The sequence below is a fragment of the Pleurodeles waltl genome, chromosome 7 (genome assembly GCF_031143425.1).
Source record: "Pleurodeles waltl isolate 20211129_DDA chromosome 7, aPleWal1.hap1.20221129, whole genome shotgun sequence".
In the NCBI taxonomy this organism is placed as follows: domain Eukaryota; kingdom Metazoa; phylum Chordata; class Amphibia; order Caudata; family Salamandridae; genus Pleurodeles; species Pleurodeles waltl.
Window position 1 is genome coordinate 1,447,010,710 of NC_090446.1, and position 27,908 is coordinate 1,447,038,617.

The 27,908-nt window shown below is 44.6% G+C and overlaps 1 protein-coding gene across 2 annotated transcripts in view; it reads right to left on the reverse strand.

Annotated features, from left to right (window-relative positions):
- Positions 1–27,908, reverse strand: part of LOC138246466 (leucine-rich glioma-inactivated protein 1-like) — a 99,027-nt gene that overhangs the window by 14,580 nt on the left and 56,539 nt on the right. For both annotated transcript variants that reach the window (XM_069201103.1, XM_069201102.1), the window contains exons 4-6: positions 20,608–20,679; positions 12,952–13,023; positions 10,012–10,083 (exon numbers count right to left, since the gene is read on the reverse strand). In XM_069201103.1, coding sequence (XP_069057204.1) covers positions 10,012–10,083; positions 12,952–13,023; positions 20,608–20,679 — 216 coding nt within the window. The remainder of the gene's footprint in view (positions 1–10,011; positions 10,084–12,951; positions 13,024–20,607; positions 20,680–27,908) is intronic.

Genomic DNA, 27,908 nt, shown 5'->3' on the forward strand with positions numbered 1-27,908 from the left:
TGCGTAGCAAATATGCAGTAGGCCATCACATCATCAGAATATATGCATGACATTACCGCTGATTAAATATACAGTGAAATTCAGATGTTAATTTCTATCCTGGAATCAAATGTGGACCGACCTATAAAGTAATGGTAATAAGGTAAGATGTGGCCTAGTGGCCAGAGCTACCTGCTTTGGAGCCAGGAGACCCAGGTTGGAATCCCTGCCATGGCCCTTGACTCCACATTGTTTGATCTTGGGCAAATCACTGAGGGGCATATTTACAAGGAGGTTATGATGCCGCTGTGTCTTTTTTTTGATGCAGAAGTGGTGCATTCAATGCTCCATATTTCCAAAGTGACGCATTAGGCATAATGGGTCACTTTTCTCTTCTGTGCGTCACATTTTACCTGCACTACAACCGGCTGCGTAAGGTTAAGTTAATCATATGCATGATAGACATTCCCTCTTAAAATCCTACACAGAACTTGCACATTCATATTTACAAGTTTTTAGGTAAGTGACACATTGTTGGCAAATGACATGCAGAGTCTAAAATGCATCAGAATTCCTACGCCTCCTTAACCTGGGTGTAAAAATAATGAACTGGCTTTTCAATAGGAGTCTGACCAGCTGAGGCCCATTTACACACTGGGACTTGTCTGTATTTCACATCCCCTCTACTAGCAGTGGGTCTACACATGCGAGAATTATGTTGCAGGACCCCTTGACCAAGCTGGGACCATGGCACCCATGATTCTTTCATCCTCTGCAGCAAGGCAATGTGATGTTGTGTTCCTTGTCCAAGGGCCTGGCAGGATTGTCACTTCTCCATGGAGGAAGGGGTCCCCATGTCCAGGCTTGCGCACAGCAAAGGACAACAGATAGGTACACACATAAGATAGGTAATACATGTATTGCCACTTCACATTCCAACACTTGCTTGTATTTACTTACATTACACTGTCACTCACTATGGCACACATTCTCAGGTCTCTACATAAATATAAGTATGCTATGCCCACTGTAATGTGACACATTGACATACTGCATACATTTTTTCATCCAGGACCAATGTAAATGTGTATAATGTGATATTCCAACATTTTACAGTCTTTTACATTGGCCCTAAAGCATTAAGCTACTAGCGTCATGTGAAACTGATGCAGTACCTCTAAATTTTGACGAATCACTGAAGTTGCATCCCTTCTGAGGCCAACTTCAGTGATGCACCACCTTTGGGGCTAATCTGTTACAGCAAAGTTCCCACAGATGCGTCAGAATTTCTGATGCACCTTGGGTCCTTATTACATGGTGCCCTGTATTGTGAATATGGCACATAACAGATTTCTGTGCATTGTAAGTATTTTTGACGCATCGCTGCCACAACACGTCATTTCTTGTAAATATGTATACAAATCTCCCTGTGCCTAAAAGTATGTGATTTATGAGTTGTGTTTGTGCAATTGTCTCTTGATGTATAGGATCTTGTAGATGGTCTTAAATTCCCCCAAGTAATGTACAGTGTTCTAATGCTTCCTAGCCAGATTTGTGCTACATAAATAACATTACACGCACACACATCAATTTCCATGAGTAAGATGTGTGCTCATGTGAGTAATCATGTCTGTCTATTTTGGTTTATTGAGACATTACCTCCAGACCAATGTGTAAATTATCCACTGCAGATACTTTGGCACAATACTTTTTGATATTGCAGTTTACTATCCGAGCGGACTTCAAAAGATTTTAGTGAAATATAAAATAATGTTATGCTGTATCTGTTTTCACACCATAGCACCTGTTGTTCTCTCTTACAGGCTCCAGGGGCCCAATCACAATTTATTTTAACTGATATTACTGCATGTCCTTGTTGATAAATTAAATCAGTTCTTACTCCAAACACCTTTTACCATCAGATCATGAAAACAAGATTCTGGAAGTGTTAATGTGTGACAAGAACGTCTGTGTGTATTTGTGTGTGGTATTTTGTTCTGGTGATAATGTTTTCAGTTGTTATTGTGCTACTATATCTTTGCACTGCATTATTGCAATGTGATGTGTGTACTTTTTTTGTTGTGTTCTGTTTTCACAGTTTTGTTGTGCTCGGCTATGATGTTATTAATATTATAACACTTTTGGTAAGTGATTGCTTTAACTTCTATTGTTTAGTTAAGACATATCAACAAATACTGCTATGTTCCTATGCAAAAACAGCACATGCCTTTAAAGTTCCTGTGACAAGCAACCATTCGCTACTGTGTAAGGTGGTGAAATACCACTGCTCCAGCTCTTCAACTATTTAGGCCTCTGGTCAGCCTAAACTGGTGGGAGAGACTGGTGTTAAAGTAGCAGTTTTAGTGCTCACTTTGGGGCATATTTAGACTCTGTTTGCGCCAGATTTGCGTCATTTAAAAAAAAATAATCCAGCGCAAAGTTAACGCCATATTTATACTTTGACGCTAGAGCGTCAAAGTTATTGAGTTAACGTAATTTTTTTACCGTGGAAACCTACCTTGCGTCAATGAGATGCAAGGTAGGCATTCCTGGGCATAAAATTACTCTAAGGCGTTTGCGCCTTATTTATCCCCCCGTGCAAAAATGATGCATGGGAGGAGGCGGGCCTTAAATAATGGTGCTAATCCTGTTTAGCGCTATTATTTAATGCCTGGGTCAGGGCAGGCGTTAGGGGAAATGTGGGCTCATTTCCATGGAAGCAGTCCACAGGTGCCCTTCCCTGCACCCAGGGACACCCCCTGCCACCCTCACCCACCCCTGGAGGACACCCATGGATGGGGGGATCCATCTACTGTAATTCCAGGTAAGTATTTTAATTATTTTTTAAATTTGCAAGGGGGGCCTAACTTGGGCACCCTTCCATGCCACTATGCCCAATGGCCATGCCCAGGGGACACAAGTCCCCTGGGCATGGCCATTGGGCAGTGGGGCATGACTCCTGTCTTTGCTAATACAGGAGTCATGTCCAAGGGGGTTGTGCGTCAAAAAATGATGCTAGTCACGTTAGAGTCAATATTTTTGACGCTAACCTAACTTGCACCATTCTGTGATGCACAACCCCCACTCATCCCTACACCTCCGCTGCCTGGCTAACGTCATTTATTTTTACGCTAACCAGGCTGCAGCGCCGGCTACTGTCATTCCTTAAATATCACACCCGGCTGGCGCGTTGGAATGGCGGTAGCCGGCGTTAATCTTTTTGACGCAAACCTGCACTAGCAGGTTTGCGTCAAAAAGTATAAATATGGGCCTTTATGCGCTACGGCCCCAGCAGTGCATATGGCAATTTTCCTGCTGCCTGCTTTAAAGCTGCATTTTTTTTTCAATTATAAGCACAAGGGAAGACATTGGTTTGCTGTATATGCTTACAATTTATTACAAATATGGGCCTACAAGATAATGTGGACCCACATATTGATGTGCTACAAGCACTCATGAGCAGGCCATCACTGTAAATTTTCTTTAAGTAGTGAAACAATGGTTTTAAAATATTCATTAGTAGCTCAAAAAACACCTGCTCTTTAAGTAAAAGCAGGGACTTTATGGACTCTAATACTTTTTGTTATTCTTGTGCTCCCATGGATGTTGCAGTTCAGCACTACAATAATGCACACTTGCTAATCTGGTGTCATACTGAGACATGACGGTGGGCGGGTATGCCTTCCTGGGGAGGAACATGGTGCAGTGGGTGACATGCAATAGTGGAGCAGGCTATCGCATGCATTGCTTCGGTAGCTGACTAAAATACTGTAGAGTCGAGAAAGAAACACTGTGCATTGCTGTGCTCCCTAAGGGGCCACTGTAAGTTTTCATTTTTTACATAGCACAAACGTGGCCCAAGGGCATCAGACTGCTTTTCATGAGCACCAGATTACATTACACAACGCTTTTGCACTAGGAGAGTAAGGGCCAGATGTGCTTGCCTAATAGCAAATTTTAGCGATTTGCTGTTAAGTAATTGCAAACACCAATGTACAAATGTGTGTTTTACACATTTTGCAATTCCTAGTGTGCCCCAAGTAGACTTACCTCATGAATATTAATTACGTAGGTCTTGCTTTGCAACCCATTGGGAATCGCAAAAATCAGAGGGATGGTGGCCTGCTGGGGTCTGCAAACCACCGTGTCTGTGACTACTTTTCAATAAACAATCCTTAAAAAAAAAAATGCAGCCCGTTTTCTTTCACGGAAAATGGAATGCATTTCAAAGAGAAATATGAAAAGTTTTCTTTTCATTTTTTATGGGTAGGCAGTTGTCCTTGGGACCACTGCATGCTCTTGAAAAATGCTTTTAGAACCATTCTCAAATCAGAATGGGTCCCCAAGGGCCTTCCCATTCGTGAATGGGTTACCACCAACTTGAGGTTGGTGGTAAAATGTGAATGTTTTGCAACCATATTTTGGTTGCAAGCGTTTTTACATACTACTGCAATGCGGTATTAAGAAAGGGCATGATAAACATGCCCCTTTCTAATACCGAACTGCAAACCCAAATTGCAATTCACTAATAGTTGGTACATAAAAAAATAGTTTTTGCTTTTGCAAACGGGCTGATTCTGGGAATCAGGCTGTTTGCAGAAGTAAAAAGGCTTTGTACATCTGGCCTGAAGTGATTTGCCCAGCATCCCAGGATGTTTGTCTGACACTGGGACTTGAACCTTGAACGAATCCCCAATTCCAAAGTCAATAGCTCTGTGTGTTAGGCTACATCTTCTCCCTTTCAAATTGCATCTGAAATCATTAGCTAGTAGGACAGGCCACACATTGCAACAGACTGCACTACAGCAAACATCTCCCTCCCATCCAATGCTGAGATGTTATGCTGTTACCTGTCCATTTTCTCTGAACAGGAGTAGCCACCAAGATAACGCCACACAGCAACAAAACAAAGCCTATCATATTGACCTCCCAAACTCTGATAAAGCTTTGTCATCAACTGAGGGTGATTGTGTTGAACACTCAAGCCAACTAGCTCCATTCCAAAGATCTCAGGGAGTGTGGCTTGTAACCAGCATGTAGCACTTAACCAACCCTCCAAAAGAAAAAATATATATTTATATACAAGATAAAATACTCCTGCCGTACAATAGAACGATATGTATGTATGTATGATCACTGAGGAATTCTGTAATTATACAGAATAACGGGGTTGAAGGCCAAGTTCCTTTATAAGATCATGGAACTTAGAGGTGATGAGGTGACTTGTAATATCCTTATAAGGTGTGGTAGGAGGCATTTTATTCCTTATAATACATGGCCATACCATCACCCTTCCCACAAAATGCTTACATACTTGGGGTGTTGTGCTTTCATGTGAAAGAGATAAGATATTTGTAAACATGAAGGATGGTATTAAATCTCTAGTGCTAAATGAAACATACCAAAAAGCAGTTAGATATGTGTTGCAAAAAAATATTATCATCAAATTAATAAAAGTCAGATTTAAAAAAGACACTGTAGCTCAAAATGTGTAGAAGCATGTAAAGATGCTCTATCTTTGTATAACTACCTAAAACATGGAAAAATATAATATTGCTTTTCTGCTTACCACTGCTCAGGTAAAAAACAGAACAAAAGAAGAAAAAGCCACATGTTGTTTTCATTTTTGAAACTGCAGCTTTAATTGTGCTCTGTAATTTACATTTCCCCTTGGCTGCTGGCTCTGGCAGCAGGTACTGAGGTTTAGAACTCAACTGTAAGTAGTTATTACAGTTGAGTGGCTACCTAATTTATTTATTAAAAACTAGAGACAGGCCTTTGTCTAGGGATTGCAGGCTCTCATGTATTACAATAAATTAAATCACATAAAAATAGGCAAGTTCTATAATTAATGTGTAGGATAATTTGGGGTCTGTCTTCCAACAAACTACACCTTTATCTCAATTTAGTGTACCGACAATGAAGCTTTGAAGTTTATGGGGAAATGATTTAGAAGTCTAGTTTCTGGTAAGATACATTTTCTTTTAATGTGTCATGCGAAGGACTTAGGGCCATATGTACGAACACATTTTACCATAGACACAGAATGGGCAAAACTGCTTGCTACATCTGGCCCTTAGAGGCATATTTATGGGGTACTGGCATGGGGCAGTGCCTCAAGTCTTCTTGCCACACTGCCCTAAGCAAATGTGAAAGGGCAGAAATGCACCATCTTTAAGAAATTCATGCAGGATTGTTTTTGCACAGGAAGGGACACCTTCTTGCAAAAAAACAATCCAAAGAGGTGTTTTCCTCTCTTTGTGTGCTGCAAAATGCAATACACATGGAAAGATGAGAAAAGCCTAGGAATAATTAAAATATTTCCCGTTGTTACGCCTGTTCTGGGGAGGTGTAACGTTTTTGGCACTGTGATTAAGTAAATCTGAGGCAGCATCAAAATCCATGTCAAAAGCCACCGCAACACCCATGGAACGTCTCCGAGGCACAGAGTAAGGCAACGCGCTGACTTGCGCTGCTTTGTCTTACTCCATATCTATGAGGTCATTCAAAGCCATGTAAAGCAGCTTAGCATGGCCTCATAGGTATGCTTGATGGGCTTGTGCCAACAGAGCATCGTAAAAGTGACGGTCTGGGGGTGCAAGCCTCTCGTAAATATGGGCCTTAGTGTGTTGCATTGCAAATAGATTTATATAGCGCTTATTACCCCAGATGAGGCATTGAAGGGCTTTACGGTGAGTAGCACACTATTCTGGAACTCAAGGTTAGTGGTTAATCTAGTGGTCATTGATTATTTTTGGTTACTGGGATTAATTTTATGCTTTCAAGAAAATGATTCCAGGAATTTAGTCCAGTTTCTTTGTGTTAACAGGTGTTGGGTGTGGTCATTAGTGGGGGGCTATGTGAGCTCATGAAAATGGTAGGCGGTAAGAATGTATAGTCTAGAGGAGATTACATCTTGTTTGGTTGCATGGATATGGTTTTAAAGCAGGAGGGGTTATGAACTATATAAGGAGGTGTCAGCAATTTGAAGAAATACAATGAAGATTAAGGAAGACAGGCATGAGATTTAGAGTAGGCTATACCATGTACAAAGGATGAGGCATCAATAAATCACATATCTAATAGAGTGACATTAGATAGGTGGATTCATAACTAAACTAGTGTTATGTATACTGGCCCTAAAGGCAGAAGAATAAAGTCAAATATCCCTAAATTGAGGCGCAACCTGCAGAAACCCTGTAAGGAAGGGTTTATGAATGTCTAGAGAATATTTCTCACACATTCTGATATTCAGAAACAATATATATGTTTATACAACCGATCACAACCCTTTGTTTATGCATAATGTACTTATGCATTATTATTTAACAGAAAAAAATACTGTGAATGGAGTAGACCTGGGAGAAATTTAAATTCTAATAATGAAATTTGCATCATGTTCGAATTTCACATTACACAAAATTTGCAAAATGTCCAGAAAGTTTGCATTATGCAGTTTTGTGCATTTTTTAGTACACAGGAAGCTCATTCGAGTGGGAAATATCCCAAAACAGATATTTCAGCTTGAACCAGTCTCCTGCCTCTAACTGACAAGATTTTTTTTTTTAAAGTGAACGCTTGTGTGAAAAAAGTCACACAAACTGTTTGCTAAGAACATTTTGATTCAAAATCATTTTTTTCATACCATTGTGATGGAATTTCATGAAAGTTAGCGGATTTCACACACCCATAGGAAGGTCAGCTAAACACAAACAACAAAAGCCATATGGAGAAAGGATATAGATGTATGCAGCTATATTGGCACTGTTACTGTCAGATGAGTGCACAGGATAGTTAAGTGACCATTTTTAACACACTAAGTGAATGTGAATGTTAGATCTGGCATCCTTGGCGTAGTTTCCCCAGCCTTTTTTTCTATGCTTTCTGGGATTTTGACTGTGTGCTGGACTTTATTTTGCTGTTTTTTGGTGCTCTGCGCACTTTACAACTGCTGACCAGTGCTAAAGTGCAAGTGCTCTCTGTGTAGATTGTATTGGTGATTGTTTTTTCCATGATTGGCATATTTGATTTACTAGTACATCCCTAGTAAAGTGCACTAGAGATGCCCAGGGCCTGTAAATCAAATGCTACTAGTGGGCCTGCAGCAGTGATTGTGCCACCCACACGAGTAACCCTGTAAACATGTCTCAGACCTGACACTACAGTGTCTGTGTGTGCAGTTTTAAACTGGCAATTCGACCTGGCAAGTGTGTCCACTTGCCAGGACCAAACCTTCCCTTTTACTACATGTAAGGCACCACTAAGGCAGGCTTTAGGTAGCCCCATGGGCAGGGGGCAGTATAATTAAAAGGTAGGACATGTAATGGTGTGTTTTACATGTCCTGATAGCGAATTTCTGCCAAATTCGTTTTTCAACATTGCAAAGGTCTAGCTCTCCCATAAGTTAACCTGGGGACTGCCTTTAAATATCTTTTAAGTGCAGTTTCCATTTTGGAGCAGATAGAGATGTGGAGTTTGGGGTCTCTGAACTCACAATTTAAAAATGCTTCTTTTTTAAAATTGTTTTTTAGAAAGTGGACATTTTCCTGCTTATCACTATGTGCCTCTGCCTGCCTGTAGAATCCATGTCTGGGTTAGACTGACAGTTGGGCTGTTTGTGAATTCCCTCTAGACAGTGACACAAAGGGAGCTGAGGAGTGTCGTGCATATCTTGATGAGTCTCCTGGGCTAGAGTGGGGAGGGCGGAGCTGACACTGACACCTGAAGGGGTTGTACTGGTCCTCACACAATGCAGTCTCCAACCCTCTGGTGTGTGTCTGGGGTCAGGGCTGGGCAAGGCAGGATCTTGTGAACAACAAAGACTTTCCTTTGATGTTTGCCTGCTTCAAAGGCAGAAATAAGTATAAGTAGTGGATGCAAAAATACAGATTTTTAGATTACTTCTGGATCAAAAGGAATCTCTGCCAAGGAGAAGAGCTGAAGAGCTAGAGGAGGAGTACTGCCCCTTTGCTTGTAAGTGTGCTTTGCTGGATCGGCCTGCAGTTGCTGTTTCTACCTTAGAGAGGACAAAGTCTGGACATTGCTGTATTTTCCTGCTTGAGAAGTGTCTCCAAGGACTTGGACTGAGCTTGTCCCCTGTTTTGAAGTCTCAGGGCCATCAAACGCCTTCCTCTGCCAGCACCTGGACTCTCTTGTTGGGACACCTACCCTGCCAAGTGGTGCCCTATCCAGTCCCTGGACCCTTGTAAGGAGAAGCTGGTGGAACCAAGACTGAAACCCACGCATTGGAGCTGAACAGGAGAAAAATCTATGCAGCACCCGCCATGCGGCTGAAAAATCAACGCACCACATACATCGCTGATGGAAAATCAACGCAACACCCGCTTGCGGCTGCCAAAATCGATGTTTCACCCACACATCGCGGTTCTTCGCCATCGTGCATCAGGATTTCACAAGCATCATCTCTGGGCTTCAAAACCACAGTGAACCTGCACGGACACGAGTTTGCCCATCCAGAAATCGACGTATCGTTCTTCTGCAGGAGAGAAAAACGACACATCGCCTACCCGACTCGAGAAGAATCGCCGCACGGCCTTACTTGTGAGTCAGGAAAGGACGCATCACTTACTTTTCCGATGCACACTCACCCGTGCAGCTTTATTTTTGATGCATAACAGGTACTTTGTGTAAAAACAAAGCATCCATTGATTTCTATGGATTAAGACTCTTTTTCACTTTAAAAAAATCATATCTTTGATTGTATATGTTGGATTTTTGCTGCTTTGGTCTTGTTTTATTTAGATACATATGGCAGTTTTCTAAACTGGTGTTGTGTCCCTTTTGTAGTGTGTTGGTACAAATACTTTACACATTGCCTTTGAGATAAGCCTAACTGCTTGTGCCAAGCTACCAAGGAGGTGTGCAGAGGTTATTCTAGGTGTGTATGTCCCTTACCCTGACTAGAGCGAGAGTCCCTGCTTGGACAAAGTGCAAACTGGCTGCCAACCAGAGAGCCCATTTCTAACAGTGAACATTACACACAGGATGATCTTTTGAGATGATTAAACTTACACATGCCCCAGTGCTGAGAGGCCTTGGAACAGGTCCACTGGGAGCGTCTCTAGGTTGTTGTTTGCCAAGCTCCTAAAAAGAAGATCATAGGCACTTTTAGTGGTGTAAGCGCAAAGGGGTGAGCAGCAAAGATTGATGAAGGGGAGAGGGAATGAGCAGGAAATAAGTCAGACTTAGAGAGGAAAATGTAAATGAGATAATCAGGTCAATGGTAAGGGGTACTGATACAAAACAAGTCAAAATGGAGGGGGTATACATAGGGGAAAGGTGGGGTGTCCTGGCATGGAACACGTCATAGTGAAGGGTGTAGGTAGGCAAAGAGTGGAGTACAGTCGTCGAACCCATGAGAATGGGGTTTGTGAATAGAGAGGTACATTGAAGAGAATGAATAGTGAGAAACCTGGCCTGGAAGTAGTCAGCCATTCACAAAAAGAGGAATGAGGAGGAATGGGGAGTACTGCAAGTAACTAGTCACAATGCGGACTAGGTTGATGTAGAGGAGAGAGTACAGGCCTACAAAGAAGCACTAATGGAACCAGCCATAATGAATGACAGAAGAGTGAAGGGGAGAAAGTATAGCATGAACGCAGTCACAATAAGACTGACATCTCACCTTTTAAATAAGGAAAATGGCCCATTTACGTCCTCAGCACCAATTGTGCAATGCGAAGGAAGTCAGTGGGTCATTCCTCTTACCGCAACATTTCCCCCTCCATCTGTGCACCTTTGAGGGCTGTTGTGGAATCGCTGCTTCATCAGCCCCACCCCTCTCATGCACGTCAATTCACCAAAATGCCAGTGGTAGCGGAAGTGACATCACATACGCACACTCTCACTTAAACACACTCTCAATCGCAAGCTTGCACACAACATATATTTAAAAGCATTTTTGGATTACGTTAGCTGGCAGGGAGGGATATATTCAAGCTAATTGTAATACATTCTTTATTACAGTAAGAGTGAATAATATTTCCATTATATTCTATAGTATTATTCACTCTTACTGTAATAAAAAAATGACAGAAAACAAGGAAAGTAGAGCCGAAACGGAAGTCCATTTTGCCACCTCTGAGGCCAGGAGCCGCAAAGGCAGTGCCAGGGGTCTCAAGAGGCAAGCCAGAGGTCCCCCCCTTGGTGACCCCTAAATAACATCCATGACCTCTTTCCTGCCCATCAGTGACTCCAGTGCACTGCATGGTGGGCTGATATCATAGATCCCACTGAACAACACTACAAAGAGGTCTCACCCTGACCACCACCTCTCTGCTTGAAGGAAGCGCTGCTGGGAAGAGAGAGCCTTCTCTTTCCAGAGATGTTTTTTGTCAAACAGGTCCCTGCTCATGGATCACAGGTGCACTAGAATCCACAAGCTGGGATTCCACTAGACAGCAGGGATTTGTATTTTTTGTAATTGGGAAGGCCTCTGGATGGGTCGATCCACACAAGAGGCCAAAAAAAATATACTGATTTTTCCTTCCTTTGGGGGCTCCATTGAACATAATTGTATAACAATACAGTTCGTATTGCATTAATTTTGTAGATCATATTACATTCATTTGACAATGTGCACCAGATTTTTCAACTAGATGTCACAGGATTCCTGTGGTCGAGTGATAAATTGTTTTCCTGAATCAGAAAATACACGTGTATGTAATGTTTCAACATAGAAATGTTTATGCACTGCTCTTTGAGGAGGACAGGTGAAGGGAACTGCCAGATCCAGGCAATACCACACGCAGGAGTCACCACGCCGCGCTGCCAAAAAGAATAGACCAAAGAGGACTGGGAAGTGAATTGCCAGTTCCATGCAGCAGTAGATGCTTGCCCCCCCCCCCCACGCTGCTGAGAAAGAAGAGACCGGCAATAGCGTGACTGGATACTTCTGAAACGGTAAGCAGCATTTGGTTTCAAATGCCCCAGACCCCATGCTCAGTTGTCACTATGAGTATTGTGAAAATGTGTTCATTCTACAGGCTATGATTTGTTAAAAGAGGGATAATTAGGTCCATCATAACAGTAACTGGACAATTAGGACTTACACAAACTTCAAATGAAGGTACCCTTCTGGATTAGCGCCACGTATGTTTCAGAGGTATGTCATTAGATGTTCCTCCCCGTGTCTTTTGATGAGATACAAAAGATTGTAGACACTTAGGGCCAAATTTATGAACACAGGGACTTGCAACAAGTCACCTTGCTACACTGCCCTACGTCAAAGGGAAAGTGCAGAAGCAATACGGCACATTCCTGCCCTTTCCCACTGTGCTGGTGCTGTTTTGGCTGCCTAGTGAGAACATAGGCACCCTTGTACCATGGTGCAAGGCTGTCTACGTTGCATGCAGGATTGTTTTAGTGCAGGAATGGACACCTATTTTCAGTTGTATATAAGATAGTGGATGGAGATAGCCTCCAACAGATAGGTGAATTGCAAGGCTCCTCCAGGATGCAACAGAGATCCTTTGTAGTGGGTCAGACTTTTGAGTGTGGAAAAGAGAAGATGGAGAGGGCCCTTTCCACCTGAGGGAAATTGCTACATGTGTGCCAGCACTATCAGTATTACAAATGGGGTAGCACAAGTGTCTGCAGCTGGTTCTATAATACCAAAGTGCCCTGGGTGCACACAAAGCAGACGCCCACACCTGTTGCAAAGCTAGGCCACATGTGTAATAGGTTTTGAGTGTGCTAAAAATGCACAACTCAGTACTGATATGTGCTGTATCTGGAGTTATCACACACATCAGTTATTATCAGTCCACTCATAATGAAGGCCTGAGACTTATTCCAATGTCTGCAGATATTAGAAGTTGCTTAGAAAAGTTTATTTTCCACACCTCATGTACACACCTGTGAAAGTTTGCAGAACTGTACTCTATGTAGGAGACACATTTCATTTCACTGATCAAGAAACCACTGTTGGGTTAAAAGCAAGGACATACTTACAGGTGGACCAGGGACTTCAAACCCCGGAAGGCTTTTCGGGAAATTGACTTAATAGTGTTATTTTCGATGAATCTGCAAAGGCAATAATACAAGGATGATAAAGCATGATACTTGGTGAGGACAAAATCCAGACTCATTTGCCTGGTTATAGTCACCTTTTCTCTTTATCCTGATAGAAATCAAGGACCGCCATTGCTCTAACACTGAAAAGTCTACAATGTCTTCCTTCAAGGGCAATGCTGTCGAGTCTGTTACTGCATTCATAAAATCCATTTGGGAAAAAGACACCTACTCCACATTTCAATAAATATATGTTTCATTCTTTCTAATAACGTTTTATTACTTTATTACACACAGTAAATCATCAGATGGTTCTGGTTTTCTGACTCCATGTATTCATTAAGAACTATAGTTTGAAATGAAACTGGTTTGAAACAAAAAGTGGAAGAAACAGTTTGAATTTTGTTTGGCAAACGTCAACAATGGACATAGGATGAAATAGTTAAATTAAAAATACAAATAACAATAAAGCCTAGAAACAACAGTGATTAAACGTTTTAAATATAGATATGTGTAAAAAATTATAGTACATTCACTGTAACCCTGATCTGCTTTTTGACACATCTATACACCTGCCTCCACTCTAGACTAACGCTGACCCTAAACCTAATCTTGTCCCTAACACACTCAGGCCTAGAAAAATCATAAAAATGTTACTAGACCTGCAGGTCGAGTAACTTAAATAATCTACTCGACTTAACTGTAATGTAGTTGACCCATAAACGGGTCTCAAATTGTGTGATCCTAGGCAAACAATTTACGGAGTCGCCTTTTCTTCCTTCTCACATATGACTGCACCTCCAAATATGTGAGCTCAGCACTTCTGCAGTACAAAAAAATATATTTTGTTTGGTCAAGTAGACTAAATTGCATTGCATGTATCACAAGAATGTAGCCCACCTATAGAGAACACTTGCTTTTAGTTTTCTAACAGCATTGCCATCAGGGCAGGAGCGTTTTTCAGTTTATGTTTAAACACTCACTTTTAATAAATAAATTACTAAACCATGATGTGGTAGCATACTGTCATCTACACACAGTAAATTTCCAAGAAATATCCAAAAATCTTTCCACTAACTTGCAGCTTTACTGATAAAACTATATAGTGTATTAGCAATCTGTGAAAATTGGGTTTCAGAAAACACGTCCTTTACACACCAACACCTAAAGTATTCTGATTTGTTTTCATCCTATTAAAATAGTTTTTCATCACACATAAATACACAAAATGGGTTTTCGCAACTACTGAAATATATTTTGAAATGTTTGTACAGTTGACTTAGTCATTTAAATGTTATGTGTTAGGAAAAACCAGACACCCTATATCCTTTTATTTTACATTCTAAACCACAGGTCACACAGTTCACCTTACTAAGGCCAGCAACTCTGCATTCAGAATGAAAATTAATTGTAAGACACACTTTTGACCTCTGTCTGTGAACACAGAGCCAATCTGCCAGAAGAACAAGATTTAAAGGCATCTTTTATTGCCCCTCCACTTTCAGACTGATTAGAACACCTGTTCTTTGTCAACTCACCAAAAGGGGCAAGTAAGTGTAAAAAGAGCTCCCCTGATCAATTATGACGGGCCATAGTGAGCAGTTGAGTAGATTTTTCAAGCCCTGAGACTGATTTGTTTGTTTTACTATAAGTCTTACGAACTTTGGGGGCGTGGCTTGGCCATTTCCGCAAGTTAGCCATCACATTGTGAGGCTCTGCCTGGCGGGGACTAAAACGCTGCATTTATCCTTAACTACAGCCATAGTCCATTACTTTGCTGAGAATCAGGGGTTGGTGGTCTCACCTGGCACAGTTTGAGAGGCTTTTTAAGGTGGTGATCTGCAGGATGTGCCTCTCTAAACAGCACTTTGTGCTGAAGGTGTTAAGGCGTGAGCTGACAGAACTGGAGGCCCAGATTGCCGATCTTGAAAAACGCTCGGCTCTGAACTGGTCAGAGGACTTTTTGGCGGCCTTGAGGGGGAAGATGACACTGTTTGAGGAGGGAAGAATGCTACGGCGAAGAGATATGGCGAGGGTGATAGAGCTGGCCGCACTCTGGCCACAATGCTTCGTAAGCTGTGCGCAAGTAATTATACTGTAAAACTGACCGATTCGTCCGGAGCGCGACACACTGGCACTGGTGACATCAAGCGTATCCACATTGACTTTTACTCAGCTCTATATGCTGAAATCCTGGGGCTGAACTTGGCGGTAGCCGTTTACTATTTTGCGGATATTAGCCTTTATGGTTTGAGAATGCAAACAGGCAAAATCTAGATGTCCCCATCCCTAGATGTTCTAGATGTACCCTAGTTGTGGACGATGTTGTCCAGGCAATACGCAGTTTACCCGCGGATAAGGCAACTGGGCTGGATAGCCTGACGCAGGCCTTTTACAAGAAATATGCTGACATATTGGCTCCTCACCTCTTGGAGGTTTATGCGGAGGCTCTTCAGGCCGGGCTCCTTCTGTGCTTGCTGCGAGAGGCTCTCATTGTGACAATTATAAAGTCCGGGAAAGATCAGTGCTGCTGCGGTTCTTATAGACCTCTCTCATTAGGCAGTATTGATAATAAGATCCTGGAGAAACTCATTGTGGCCCGCTTGCAGCCTCTGCTCCCTTCTCTGATGCTGCCGGAACAATCGGGCTTTGTGCCGGGTTGTTCCACCCTATATAACCTCCAAACTTATTTTGCGATATCCTGAACCTGAAGACAGCACGGCGTTTCTAGATGCCACCAAGGCCTTCGACTCTCTGGCATGGCACTATATGCTCGCTTTGCTGGCTCAGATGGGGCTAAGCTCTTAGGTTTATTCAGCTGATTCACCTGCTGTATTCACAGCCGTCTGCCCGGTTGAGAGTCAATGGGGCCGTTTCTGACCCATTCCCAATTGCCAGGGGCACTCGCCAGGGGTGCCCACTCTCTCTGTTACTTTTTACCATCGCAATGGAGCCGCCTGCGGCTTGCTTGCATCAGCATCGTAATCATAAGGGCTTGGCATTCCGGCAGTGCCCAATATTACTATCCATGTATGCGGATGATGTCACCCTATATGTTCGGCATCCGCGGCTGCACCTTGATGCTCTGTTGAATGAGATTGTAGGCTTTGGACAGATCTCCCATCAACTGGTCCGAGTCGGTGGTGCTGCCCCTCTCTGAGGCTACGGTGCAGTTTCCCTCTAGATACCCCCTTTGCTGGGCTGATGGACCAGTGCGGTATCTGGGAATATGGTTAAGCAGGGATATTGACACGCTTTGGTCAGCTAATTATGGCAAAGCCATTATGTGGCTGGAAGAAGGGGTAGAGGTGTGGCATTCACTGCCGCTTTCACTGACGAGTCGAATTGTGATAGCAAAGATGGTTTTCCTGCCAAAGTTTTTATATCTTTTTATTAATCTACCTCTTGTCCTTACTGCTAGTTTTCTGAAACGGCTGCGATCTGCCCTTGTGACTTTAGCCTGGGCTGGTCGGCGGCCCAGAATATCATGGGAAAAATTTACACTTCCATTTGAACGAGGCGGGCTGGCGGCCCCAGATCTAGCACTATACTATCAGTGTGCTCAGGCACATTTTGCGCATTTTTGGCTACACCCTATTCGTTACTTACCTCACCTGGCACCTGAAAGCGATGCTATGTGGCCAGGTAGACTGCCGAGGATGCTGGTTGGGCCGACCAGACCCAGACCGTGAGGTGTTGACACAGTGGCGTGCACGATGAGAGCTTGGCGGCGCTGTTGAGGCACGCATCCGTGTGGGAGATTTTTGCCCCCTCAATGCCCGGAGACTGGTTTGACTACCTTGGGGTCCTGGTTTCCTGCTGAGAGGTTCATCTCCTCAGAGGCCGCACTTGGTGATGCACCCGATACTGCCCTGCACCGACTATTCTTTCTTAGAATTCATGCTATGCTCCGTGCACTTTATCCTTGCTTTTCTGTAATGCCTACAGTGTGTAGAGCGCTGGAGCTTATGTACCAAGCGCAGTCCCCATGCAGAATTATAACTAGGTTGTATGTTTGTATGCAGAATGAGGTGGATGGGATGGAGGTTAAAGCCAAAGCCCACTAGGAGGTGGACATGGGTGAAACCATTCCCAATAAAGAGTGGCGACGTTGTTGCACACATATACGTGAGTTGTCCCCCAACTACAGATTGCACTTCATTCACTTCAATTTTTTACATCATTTATATTACACGCCCCTTAGCCTGAAGAATATGGGCCTCTGGGCCGAGGCCCATTGTGAGAGATGTATGACCCCTGATGCAGACTTCTTGCATCTGGCGTGGAGTTGCCCGGTGCTGCGAGTCTATTGGACGGAGGTGCTGCGTGCAAATGAGGAGATGACTGAGATCCAGCTGCACACACCCCTAAGCTTGCCCTTTTGGGGTGTGTTGAGGGGCTGCCTGTTGCACACAGGACATTGATAGGACTGTTGCTGCTGCTGGCTAAGCGTAGGGTTGTGATGTGCTGGGGGAGGCGTCGGTCTCCCCAATGCTCTGAATGGTTGCATGATGCTTTGTATTGTCAGGAACAAATAATGATATATTGGGACCTTATGCCGGAGGGTTCCTGACTGAGAGATATATGGGCCCCACTGCGCTCCTTTCTGGAGACCCGCTCACTAACCAACATACAGTAGTATAGCGCCTTAAGCGATTGCGCAATAGTCATACTCCCCTGTCATGCTATTGCATCACTGGTCACATCTGTGTTGATGATCTGACGACTGTACTGTCCTTATCCCCTCCCACCTTCTTCTGCTGTATATTCTTCCTTTCCTTTTTTCTTTGTCTGTTTCCTTTTCCTGCTCCTTGCTTACCGTATGTGGAGGTCTCTCTTATTTCATTTGTTCTACATATCGGGAGGTCGCATTGATGCAATTTGGATAACACTGTGGTTAATGGCACTAGCCTGCCTCCTTAGTGAGTTATAAGTCTGATGAATATACGACTCTAATACTCCCTACTTTATATTGTGTCTATAGTGCGTACTTATGACCACACTGATGTGTGTGTTGACGTTGTTCTTAATAAATGCAAAAATAAATAATAATAAAAAATTGTTAAAAGTCTTACGAACGTTCTCCCAACTATTCATCTAACATAACTTCAGTATTTTAATCTTCCCCCTTTATTGTTCTGCATCTCAAATGAGTGAACTGTGCAGCAAATGTTCTTCATGTGAGATTTTCATACAAAAGATACACGTTTTGCAACCTTTCTAAAGGTTGCAAAAACAACAAGGGGAAAAACAGCAAAAAAAACTTTTGCAGAAAACACCTCTGTAAAAACTAATTTTTATTGGAAGAATGAACCCGTTCAATAAGTGAACTTTCACAAAGTTTAGAGGACTTTGAGGTCGTTCCAAAGTGTGATATCCGTACACTTCGCAAAAATGTCAGTTTCCATTTCTAAGAGTGATTATGAAGAGAAGTGTCTGTCTAACAATGCCCTTCTGGTCCTTCTCTTTGAGTGAAGAAAGAAATCCCCAAACACAAAGGGGGTCATTCTGACCCTGGCGGTCATGGACCGCCAGGGCCAACGACCGCGGGAGCACCGACAACAGGCTGGCGGTGCTCACATGGGCATTCTGACCGCGGCGGTACAGCCGCGGTCAGAAACGGAAAACCGGCGGTGTCCCGCCGGTTTCCCGCTGCCCTGGGGAATCCTCCATGGCAGCGCTGCAGGCAGCGCCGCCATGGGGATTCCGACCCCCTTACCGCCAGCCTGGCTCTGGCGGTCTTGACCGCCAGAACCTGGCTGCCGGTAACGGGTGTCGCAGGGGCCCCCTAACAGGGCCCCACCAAGATTTTCAGTGTCTGCCAAGCAGACACTGAAAATCGCGACGGGTGCAACTGCACCCGTCGCACCCCTTCCACTCCGCCGGCTCCATTCGGAGCCGGCATCCTCATGGAAGGGGGTTTCCCGCTGGGCTGGCGGGTGGCCTTCTAGCGGTCGCCCGCCAGCCCAGCGGGAAACTCAGAATAACCGCAGCGGTCTTTTGACCGCGCAGCGGTATTCTGCCAGTTCCCGCTTGGCGGGCGGCTCCCGCCGCCCGTCAAGCTCAGAATGACCCCCAAAGAGCTTTAACACTAGTTTAGCCTTTGGATGGCCCTAATGTTATGTGTTATTATTAGATGCACAGCACGCGTGTTGCATTTGAGCGCGTGTGATGTATTTGTTATGCTGTTTTCTAGAATCTATCCTGGTTTGAAGTGGAGCAGTTGTGCCCGACTTTGATGGCAGTAGGACATGTATTTGGAGTGGTGCTTATACGAATAAAGATAGATATATTCTTCACATATATCTCTCGTGGAATTCTACTTTACGAGTGGCGACGAGCGGCACCACCGTCTGAACCTTTGAACCTGAAGAAGTTGTGGTTTTTGTGATGGATCTACTCTTCGGACGTCTGATTGACGTTCGATTGATCGATCGACTCCCTGAAGAGGTCATTGTGTCCTAGGTGGGTGCACCCTGGAGTAATCGTCCTACCAGCTGCTACTAAACTTTTATTGTCTCTTCATCCTAACTTTCTATTGAGCCGGAATCTGCCTGCATTTATTTCGGGCTGTGATTTGTTGACGCTGCAAGTTTTGGCTTTGCGCGTTCCTCGAAGAACTTACGTACATTTAAGCGAGACGCGCGATCCCCAGCACGCTTTTCATCAAGTTCTAATCTTTAAATAATATTTCTTCAGTCACTCTTACCTGCCTGTGATTCCAGCCGCCGATCTTCCTTCTGGTCACCCGATCTCCTGCAGTGTGTTCCTACATGCAGAATGGTTTCCTCGTTCTCGCCCAGCTTTGATGGCGGTAGGACATGTATTTGGAGTGGTGCTTATACGAATAAAGATAGGTATATTCTTCACATATATCTCTCGTGGATTTCTACTTTACACCTTAGTTTGTGGACAGAGGAGCAAACTGCTGAAAAGGAAAGGCCTACAGACCACATCCATGTTTCCTAGGTCGGTGCTGGCTTCTGACACTATTGTGCATCATGCCTATTCCTGCCTAACTTGTCACATGGTTGTGGAGAAGGTGACAGTTATTGGATAGGTGCCATATGACCTCTTGAGGAAGTGCTGAGACATCAAGATGAATATGTGCTCAGCGTTTGATGCGTTCTTTGCCACACACAAGTAAAACACAAAACCGAGCACATTTCCTGAAACAAAACTGCAGAAAAGGCAACAGATACAACAGAGGCAAGGTTCAAAGAAGTTAGGTCTGGGGGCGGTCCTTCCCAGCACATTTACCCAGGAGTAAGTCTGGGAAGTGTCACTGGGGCACTGGATTTCTATGTGGGTGGAAGAGAAGAATGAACAGAAACAGCCCTTCTAGAAAAGCTTTGAGTTCATGTGTCTTAAGAACTATTGCTGTGGAGTTACCTGTCACCCAGGTGAGTCTGTGTGTAGTGAACTCTGCCATGAATCACAACTGGGTAGCAGTGAGAGCTGTTCAGATCTTGTAATGAATGGATTGGGTCTGCTGGCTGCTAATCAATGCTTGTTGCACCAATAGGGAGTGAACATATTAGAGTGGATGAGCGAGGAAAACATGAAAATGTGTCTTCCAGAAATGTTTGTACTTACAGGTACTCAAGGTGCAGAAGTCCAACAAACGCATTGTCTGTAATGAAGGCGAACGTGTTGTAATTGAACAACCTGCAAAACGAAAAAAAACAGGTTAAGGTTTGTGCTGAATCTCATTACCTTCCCGCCCATCAGGTCTCAACACCATAAAATGATATAAGGGAGCTATGAAGTGTCTTCTATGACATTCTACATTCTTTAGATTGGTTACATGGGTCGTGGTTTACATTAGGGACAGCGTAGAAGACTGAACACTGCCATTTCCTACTGAACTTGTTATGGTGACTGCTACTGGGCCATGCCCATGGGCAACATTGACAAAGAGAGTAACAGTTGTGGCTAACACATGTTTTGAACGTTAATGGATTCCACACTTCGGCTTGGAAGCAACCATACACAAGGCTTTAAGAGGATGGATCCGTGATGACCCAAAACCCAGTCTGGGGGGTGAAAGAAGAAACACATTTGATTCGTCCCTGACATCCAGCTGGAAAGCCAATCACATCTTGAGTCGACTAAACCTGACAACCATTGTATGCTAAGCAACTGTACCACTAGCATTGCTGGCAGATGTCCTTACATTCAAAATAACTGTGACAATAACTGTAGCAGCGAGGGTGCGACAGATACATTGAGATCCTATTTATACTCTGTTTGCGCTGGATTTGCGTCATTTTTTTTACGCAATCTGACGCAAACTTAACTCCATATTTATATTTGGCGCTAGACATGTCTAGTACCAAAATATTGGATTTAATGAAATTATTTGCCTGTGGGAACCTACCTTGCGTCAATGAGATGCAAGGTAGGCGTTCCCGGGCAAAAAATGCCTCTAAGGCACTAGCGCTTTATTTATCCTACCATGCAAAAATACCCTGCTTAGCGCCATTATTTAATGCCTAGGTCTGGGCAGGCGTAAGGGGACCTGTAAGCAGATTTCCATGGTCGGAAACCATGGAAATTGCCCTATGGTGCACTTCCCTGTCCCCAGGGACACCCCCACCCACCCCTACCCACACCAGGAGGTCACCCATGGATGGGGGACCCATCCGCAGGTAAATCTGGGTGAGTATTTTTTTTTTGTGGTCCAATGCCGCTCGGGTTTGTGGCAAAAAAGTATAAATCTGGCCCTTAGTTTCTAAAATATATTTCGGTAATGCTGGATCTGTTGTTTTGTACTAATAGGCGCAAAAGTTTTCAGCACCCATGCAAAAAAGAAAATTGCCTCCTTTTGTTCTCCTCACACATTTAAATAATGCAATGTTTAGGCTTTTTGCAGTAGCTTGTCATCACTGGTTGGTGACACCACAACACTGCTCCCTAATATCGCCCTATGGAAGGGCCGGCCTGGATCATTGTGGTGAAGAACCAGAGTGTCACAAGGGCAATTCACAACATTTCATTCAGATAGAAGTGCGTTACATCTGTGAAAACCTATCATTTCTGCATATGCAAAGTATGAGTGATTTACAGACACACTTAACAAGTTTTATGGGGAAAGATACATGGGAGGAAGTATAGGATTCTAAGCATCCACTTTCATGAATGTTACCGTGACTTGCGTTGGTCCTGTTGTCTGCTCATGCTAAAAATGCTCGTCTCTGACACTTTAAGATTCTTTTTAAGATCTTTACTCTCGAAAAGAGAAAGCTACTTCACTATACAGTTTGTATGTCATCATCTTTTTTTTTCATTACTTCTGTCTTCCGACCTTACAAATCTGTGTACCCTGCTCTAAATGTGTGCTTTACCCATGCTTGTTGAGCAAGCCCTAGCACAGCTGGCCAGGGGACCTCCATCCGAATCTGTCATTCATAGACTTTTTTTCCCTTTGTTAATAGGTTCCTCCAGTCTTGATTATCTGCGCTGATTTTCTTTAACAACTAGATGTGTGTAGGAAGGGAAGTCGATCACTGGCATGGGCAGTGCAGGGGCCCCCAGGGGCCCCACGACACCCGTTCCCGCCATCCTGTTTCTGGCGGTGCCATGGAGGATTCCCCCAGCCGGGGGAAATCCGGCGGAAAAACCGCCGGACCCGGCTGGGTGACCGCGGCTTCACAGCCGCGGTCGGAATACAATATGAAGCACCGCCAGCCTGTTGGCAGTGCTTCAGCCGGCCTCCACCCTGGCGGTCATAGACCGCCAGGGTCAGAATGAGGCCCAGAGTGTAAAGCATTCAAATATCACAAAACAGTAATCAAATAAAACACAGGAAACAGTTTAAAAATCCAAAATCAATTTATAAAAATAGATTATATGTTTATCTTTAAAATGACACAAAAACGAATAAAATCGGATAAGGGGAACCGGAGATATGATTTTTTAAAGATTTTTTTTTTCTAGCGCCTAGAAAAAAAAAGCGCCAATCTGGTCATCTGGTCGCACCCCAACCGGGGCAAAGTCAAAGTTTAAGGCCGACCGCGATGGAGCCCGGCTCAGCTACAGCCGGCAGGAGGCCTCTGTCAAAAGTTTACCTTAGGTCTTAGTTGTTTTTCTGAAGATTTTCTTCAGCGGGATGAACCTGCCAGTCCAATCTGACCTTCTGGAACTCTTCTTCGGATACACGTCGCGGGAGCCCTCGGTAGAGATTTTTACCTTTGGACTTAGTCTATTTTTCGAGGTGAAAATCCTTCGACTGGGGCAAACCTGGATCTGGAGCCGACATCCTTCGAGCCCTCCTCGGATACGCTGGCTGGGAGGTCCCGGTCAACTTCCTACGTTCGGACTTAGTCCCTTTTTGGAGATTTTCTTCACTGGGACGAACCTGCAAGTCAGGCCGGGTCGCGGTTGAGGCAAGCCGGCTAGAGCTGCCACAGCTCTATGGAACTTTTTTTCAAACGTTCTCCAAAGTTCTCCAAACTTCTGGATCTTCTTCCAGATGTTCTTTTTGGGTCCACAGCTCACCCCAAGGTTCCAGAAGATCTGAGATGCTCCTTGGGGTTGTGGACTAGAACTCCCAGAAAGCCCCTGGTGCAAACTCCTTTTTGGCCACTGGACAGTGGTCAGCTGGTTGGTTTCTTCAGGAGTTGGTGCCGGGGACTCTGGTTAGAAAGTTTTCACCTGCAACAAACAGGGAGTCCCTCCTTGAACCAGTTGAAGCCAGGCAAAGTCCTTCTTGTGGTGGAGCCCAAGTGTGCAGCTGGTGCAGTCCTTCAGAGTGCAGGGTCCAGGTGCAGGCCAGGAGTCCAGCAGGGCAGTCCTTCTTCTCCTGTAGTTCTTCCTTGTTGGAATCTGATGGGGATCTGGTAGGGAACTGAGGTGTGGGTGCAGGACTGCCAGTTTTATCCCTGCTCCTGGGTGGAAACCAGGGGGGTCCTGGTTCTCCAATCAGGTGCAGGGTCCTTCCCCCTGTGATGACCACTTCCTGGGAAGTGTGGCAAAAATCAATCCCAGGGAGCAACATTCCTCAAAAATCCATCAAGGCTGAAAGTGATTTTAGAGGTTACATCTGGCTGAGCCCACCCACTAGTGTGGCAAAAAATCCTAAACACACCCCTCTCCTGCTTCTCCTAATCCAATCAAGGGAGCACCTAATTGTCTGGGTTTGCAGGATGTGAGGGTGTTGTTGGGTTGCTCCAAATGTCATTCTCTGCCTTTGAAGACCAATTTGACAGCCCTCCCCCTTCCTGCTTCACCATCTGCTGAGGGGAGACCGTCCTCCCCCAGGTACATCTCTTTGTGTGGAGCCAGGTCACTTCACACCTCATCAAGGCAGCCTGGCCAGGCTGACAGAGGCTGGCCAATCAGAGCACAGCAGCAAAAACACTGCAGGGCTGAAGTTGGCAACTTTTCAGGTAAAGTTTAAAACTCTTTACCTGAACAAGTTATATTAAATCCAACAACTGGAAGTTGTGGGATTTATTATAAACATTAATTTGATACCAAACTTCTGGTATCTGTTACTTAAGGGGACTTTTAAAATTAAAATAAAGCCTCCCCATTCTAGCCTATGGAGACCATTCACTACAATGAGGGAAAAACGAATTTGGCTGTTTTACCTCACCAGGGCTTATAAAACTATTTTTATAAGGTCCCTGCTTATAGTTACATGGCACCCAGCCCTAGGGGCACATAGGGCACACCTTAGGGGTGACATGTAAAAATAAGGTTGTTTAAGACTTTGGAACTACTTTTAATTCCAAAGTCGAATTTGCATGTAACTTTAATTTAAAAGCGGCCAGCAAGGCAGGCCTGCCTTTAAAATGACACTGGGCACCTCAGCAGTTCACCTATGGGTGCACTACCTATGCTGGGGTCCCTAAACCTACATGCCCTACCATATACTACGGACTTATAGGTAGGATGACTTAGCGAATTATAATTAGCCTAATTTGCATACTGACTTTACACAGAACACAGGCCCTGGGACTGGTTAGCAGTACTCAGGGCACCATCAGAGTCAAATCAAATCAAATCAAATCAAATACATGTATAAAGCGCGCTACTCACCCGTGAGGGTCTCAAGGCGCTGGGGGGGGGGGTTACTGCTGCTCGAAGAGCCAGGTTTCGAGCTGCCTCCGGAATGCAGGGTGGTCCTGGGTGGTCCTGAGGTTGGCGGGGAGGGAGTTCCATGTCTTGGCAGCCAGGTAGGAGAATGATTTCCCACCTGCTGTGGTGCGGCGGATGCGAGGGACGGCGGTGAGTGCGAGGTTGGCGGAGCGAAGTTGACGGGTGGGCGTGTAGAAACTGAGGCGACGGTTGAGGTATTCGGGTCCCTTGTTGTGGAGGGCTTTGTGTGCGTGGGTGAGGAGCCAGAAGGTGATCCTTTTGTTGATGGGAAGCCAGTGCAGGTGTCTCAGGTGGGCGGAGATGTGGCTGTTGCGGGGTATGTCGAGGACGAGGCGGGTGGAGGCGTTTTGTATTCGCTGCAGACGTTTCTGGAGTTTGGCGGTGGTTCCTGCGTATAGGGTGTTTCCGTAGTCCAGGCGGCTAGTGACGTTGGCGTGGGTCACAGTTTTTCTGGTGTCGGCGGGTATCCAGTGGAAGATCTTACAGAGCATGCGGAGAGTGAGGAAGCAGGAAGATGATACGGCGTTGACTTGTTTGGTCATGGTGAGAAGCGGGTTCAGGATGAATCCGAGGTTGCGTGCGTGGTCGGAGGGGGTTGGTGCGGTGCCTAGGGCCGTGGGCCAACAAGAGTCATCCCAGGCGGACAGGGTGTTTCCGAGGATGAGGACTTCCGTTTTTTCTGAGTTCAGTTTCAGACGGCTGAGTTTCATCCATTCTGCGACGTCTTTCATTCCATCTTGCAGGTTGGTCTTGGCGCCAGTGGGGTCCTTGGTGAGGGAAAGTATCAGCTGAGTGTCGTCGGCGTAGGAGGTGATTATGATGTTGTGTTTGCGTACAATGTCGGCGAGCGGGCTCATGTAGACATTGAAGAGAGTTGGGCTGAGCGGGGAACCTTGTGGGACGCCGCAGATGATCAGGAAAACACCAGCAAAAAGTGGAAAATGGGGGCAAAAAGTTAGAGGGCCTTTGCAATCAGCCCTGTACTCTCACAGTGCGTAAACCACAAATAGCATAATTAAGCACGAGTATATCTTAATGCTTGCACATCAAACAAGTATAAATTACGACCAGACATAGCCTGCGCATGCCGAAGCAACATGCAGAAATCCATGCTTGCTTGAAGTGATCCCTATAATCACACTTACAACACCCGAACAACAGAAAAACCACAGCATATAATAAATAGGGCCAATGAGTGATGCGAGGTCTGACATAAGCAAAAGATATAGGAGTTCGGCATTTTTTCCACGAAAGTGAAGGGGAATGGTAAATTCAGTAAGCAGCTTCTCTGATAACTAGTAACATCTCAGCGGTATTTTTGCGATTGGCCACAAGGTGGCGATACCGTACAGAGTATGAATTTTGTTGTTTTCGTTTTCATCCGAACAAGACCTCTTTGTGAGAGGCCAGATCCGCCGCACGTTGGACGGGCTCTCCCCACAACAAATCGAGTTTGGCCCTGATTATAAGTGGGCTGGAGATTTTAAGAACGTCTGTGCACCGGGGCGTAGCTTGGTCAGTAAAACAGAGGGCATGAGCTTCAGATTTTCCGACAGTCACGCTGGCATATAATGTAAAAATACCTTAGAGAGGGGCTTTAAGGGCTGTGGGAAGGGGGAGGAATGCAGTAGGTAGGGGCACTAAGCGAGGGAAAACAATATTTAGTAAACTTACCAACATCTTTGAAGACTTTTAAAACAGAAAGTGAGAGAGTGTGCGTGCGTTTTTGTTTGTGTGTATGTAACAAACTCCTGGTGAGAACCGACAGACACCCCACCATGCCCGACTAAAAGCACCTGTATCCAACTATTTACCAGAAAATCAACTTATGGGGGGTGTAACAGCCCAAATGCACCCCCCTGAAGCTACGCCCCTGTCTGTGCAGACTCCTGTTTAGCAGTATATCTACACGAAGAACAGCACTTAGATTGCAAAAAACAATTGCTAGGGGTTCCCCTGCTTTACAGAACTAATTCAAATGTGCAATGGTAAGCACACATACAAGAGCTGGTGGAATAGCTGCCAAGTTGTAGTCCTGTTTTATAATGAAAAAAAAAAACAAGACTACAAATCCCAGAATGTAAGAAAAATTCTGCAATGGAGCAGCACATCACACACAGACCTGGGAAACTTGGCAGGGCTGGTATGGTCAGGGGACAAATGGCAGCCCAGACAGATCTCTCTCAGTTGTGCTATTCAGTAGCTGGCAGCGTTGCTCTATAGAGCTAGATTAGATTCGGAGGTTCTATGATTAAGGTTCAGTGGCACCAGACCCCTTCCACCGCAGTAAGCACAACTGGCCCCTCTCTTCTCCAAGTCATGCTCACTATGGCCATGGGTCTCGTGTTTGCTCGAGTTAGAACTATTAGGGTTGTAAATTCCTAACTGGACTTTTCTTGCAACTTAAATTGAAAATGAAAAGTAAAATAGTTGACATAAGTGAGCCGATTCAAAGTGCCACAGCTGCCATGAGTGTGAGCATGAAGGAGACACACTAAAGGAAAAAGAAGTTCGCTCAGTCAAACATATTGGCAATCGTACAATTATCCATGTAACCGGGGCAGTCTGCAAGGAAGTAACAAAACCACCCCAAGGATGGACAAACATAAAGCATTTACCCATGATAACAAAGGATTTTTGAAAGACAAGCCCAGGAACAAGTGAAAGTGATGGGTGTGTGGTGGGCGTGGTTAAAAGCCCACCACACTTACAACAGGTCAAAGCATTTCTGCACTCAACCTACAAAGGGATTCCAAGAGGGCACCTAATGCCCACCATATATAAAAGGAGGA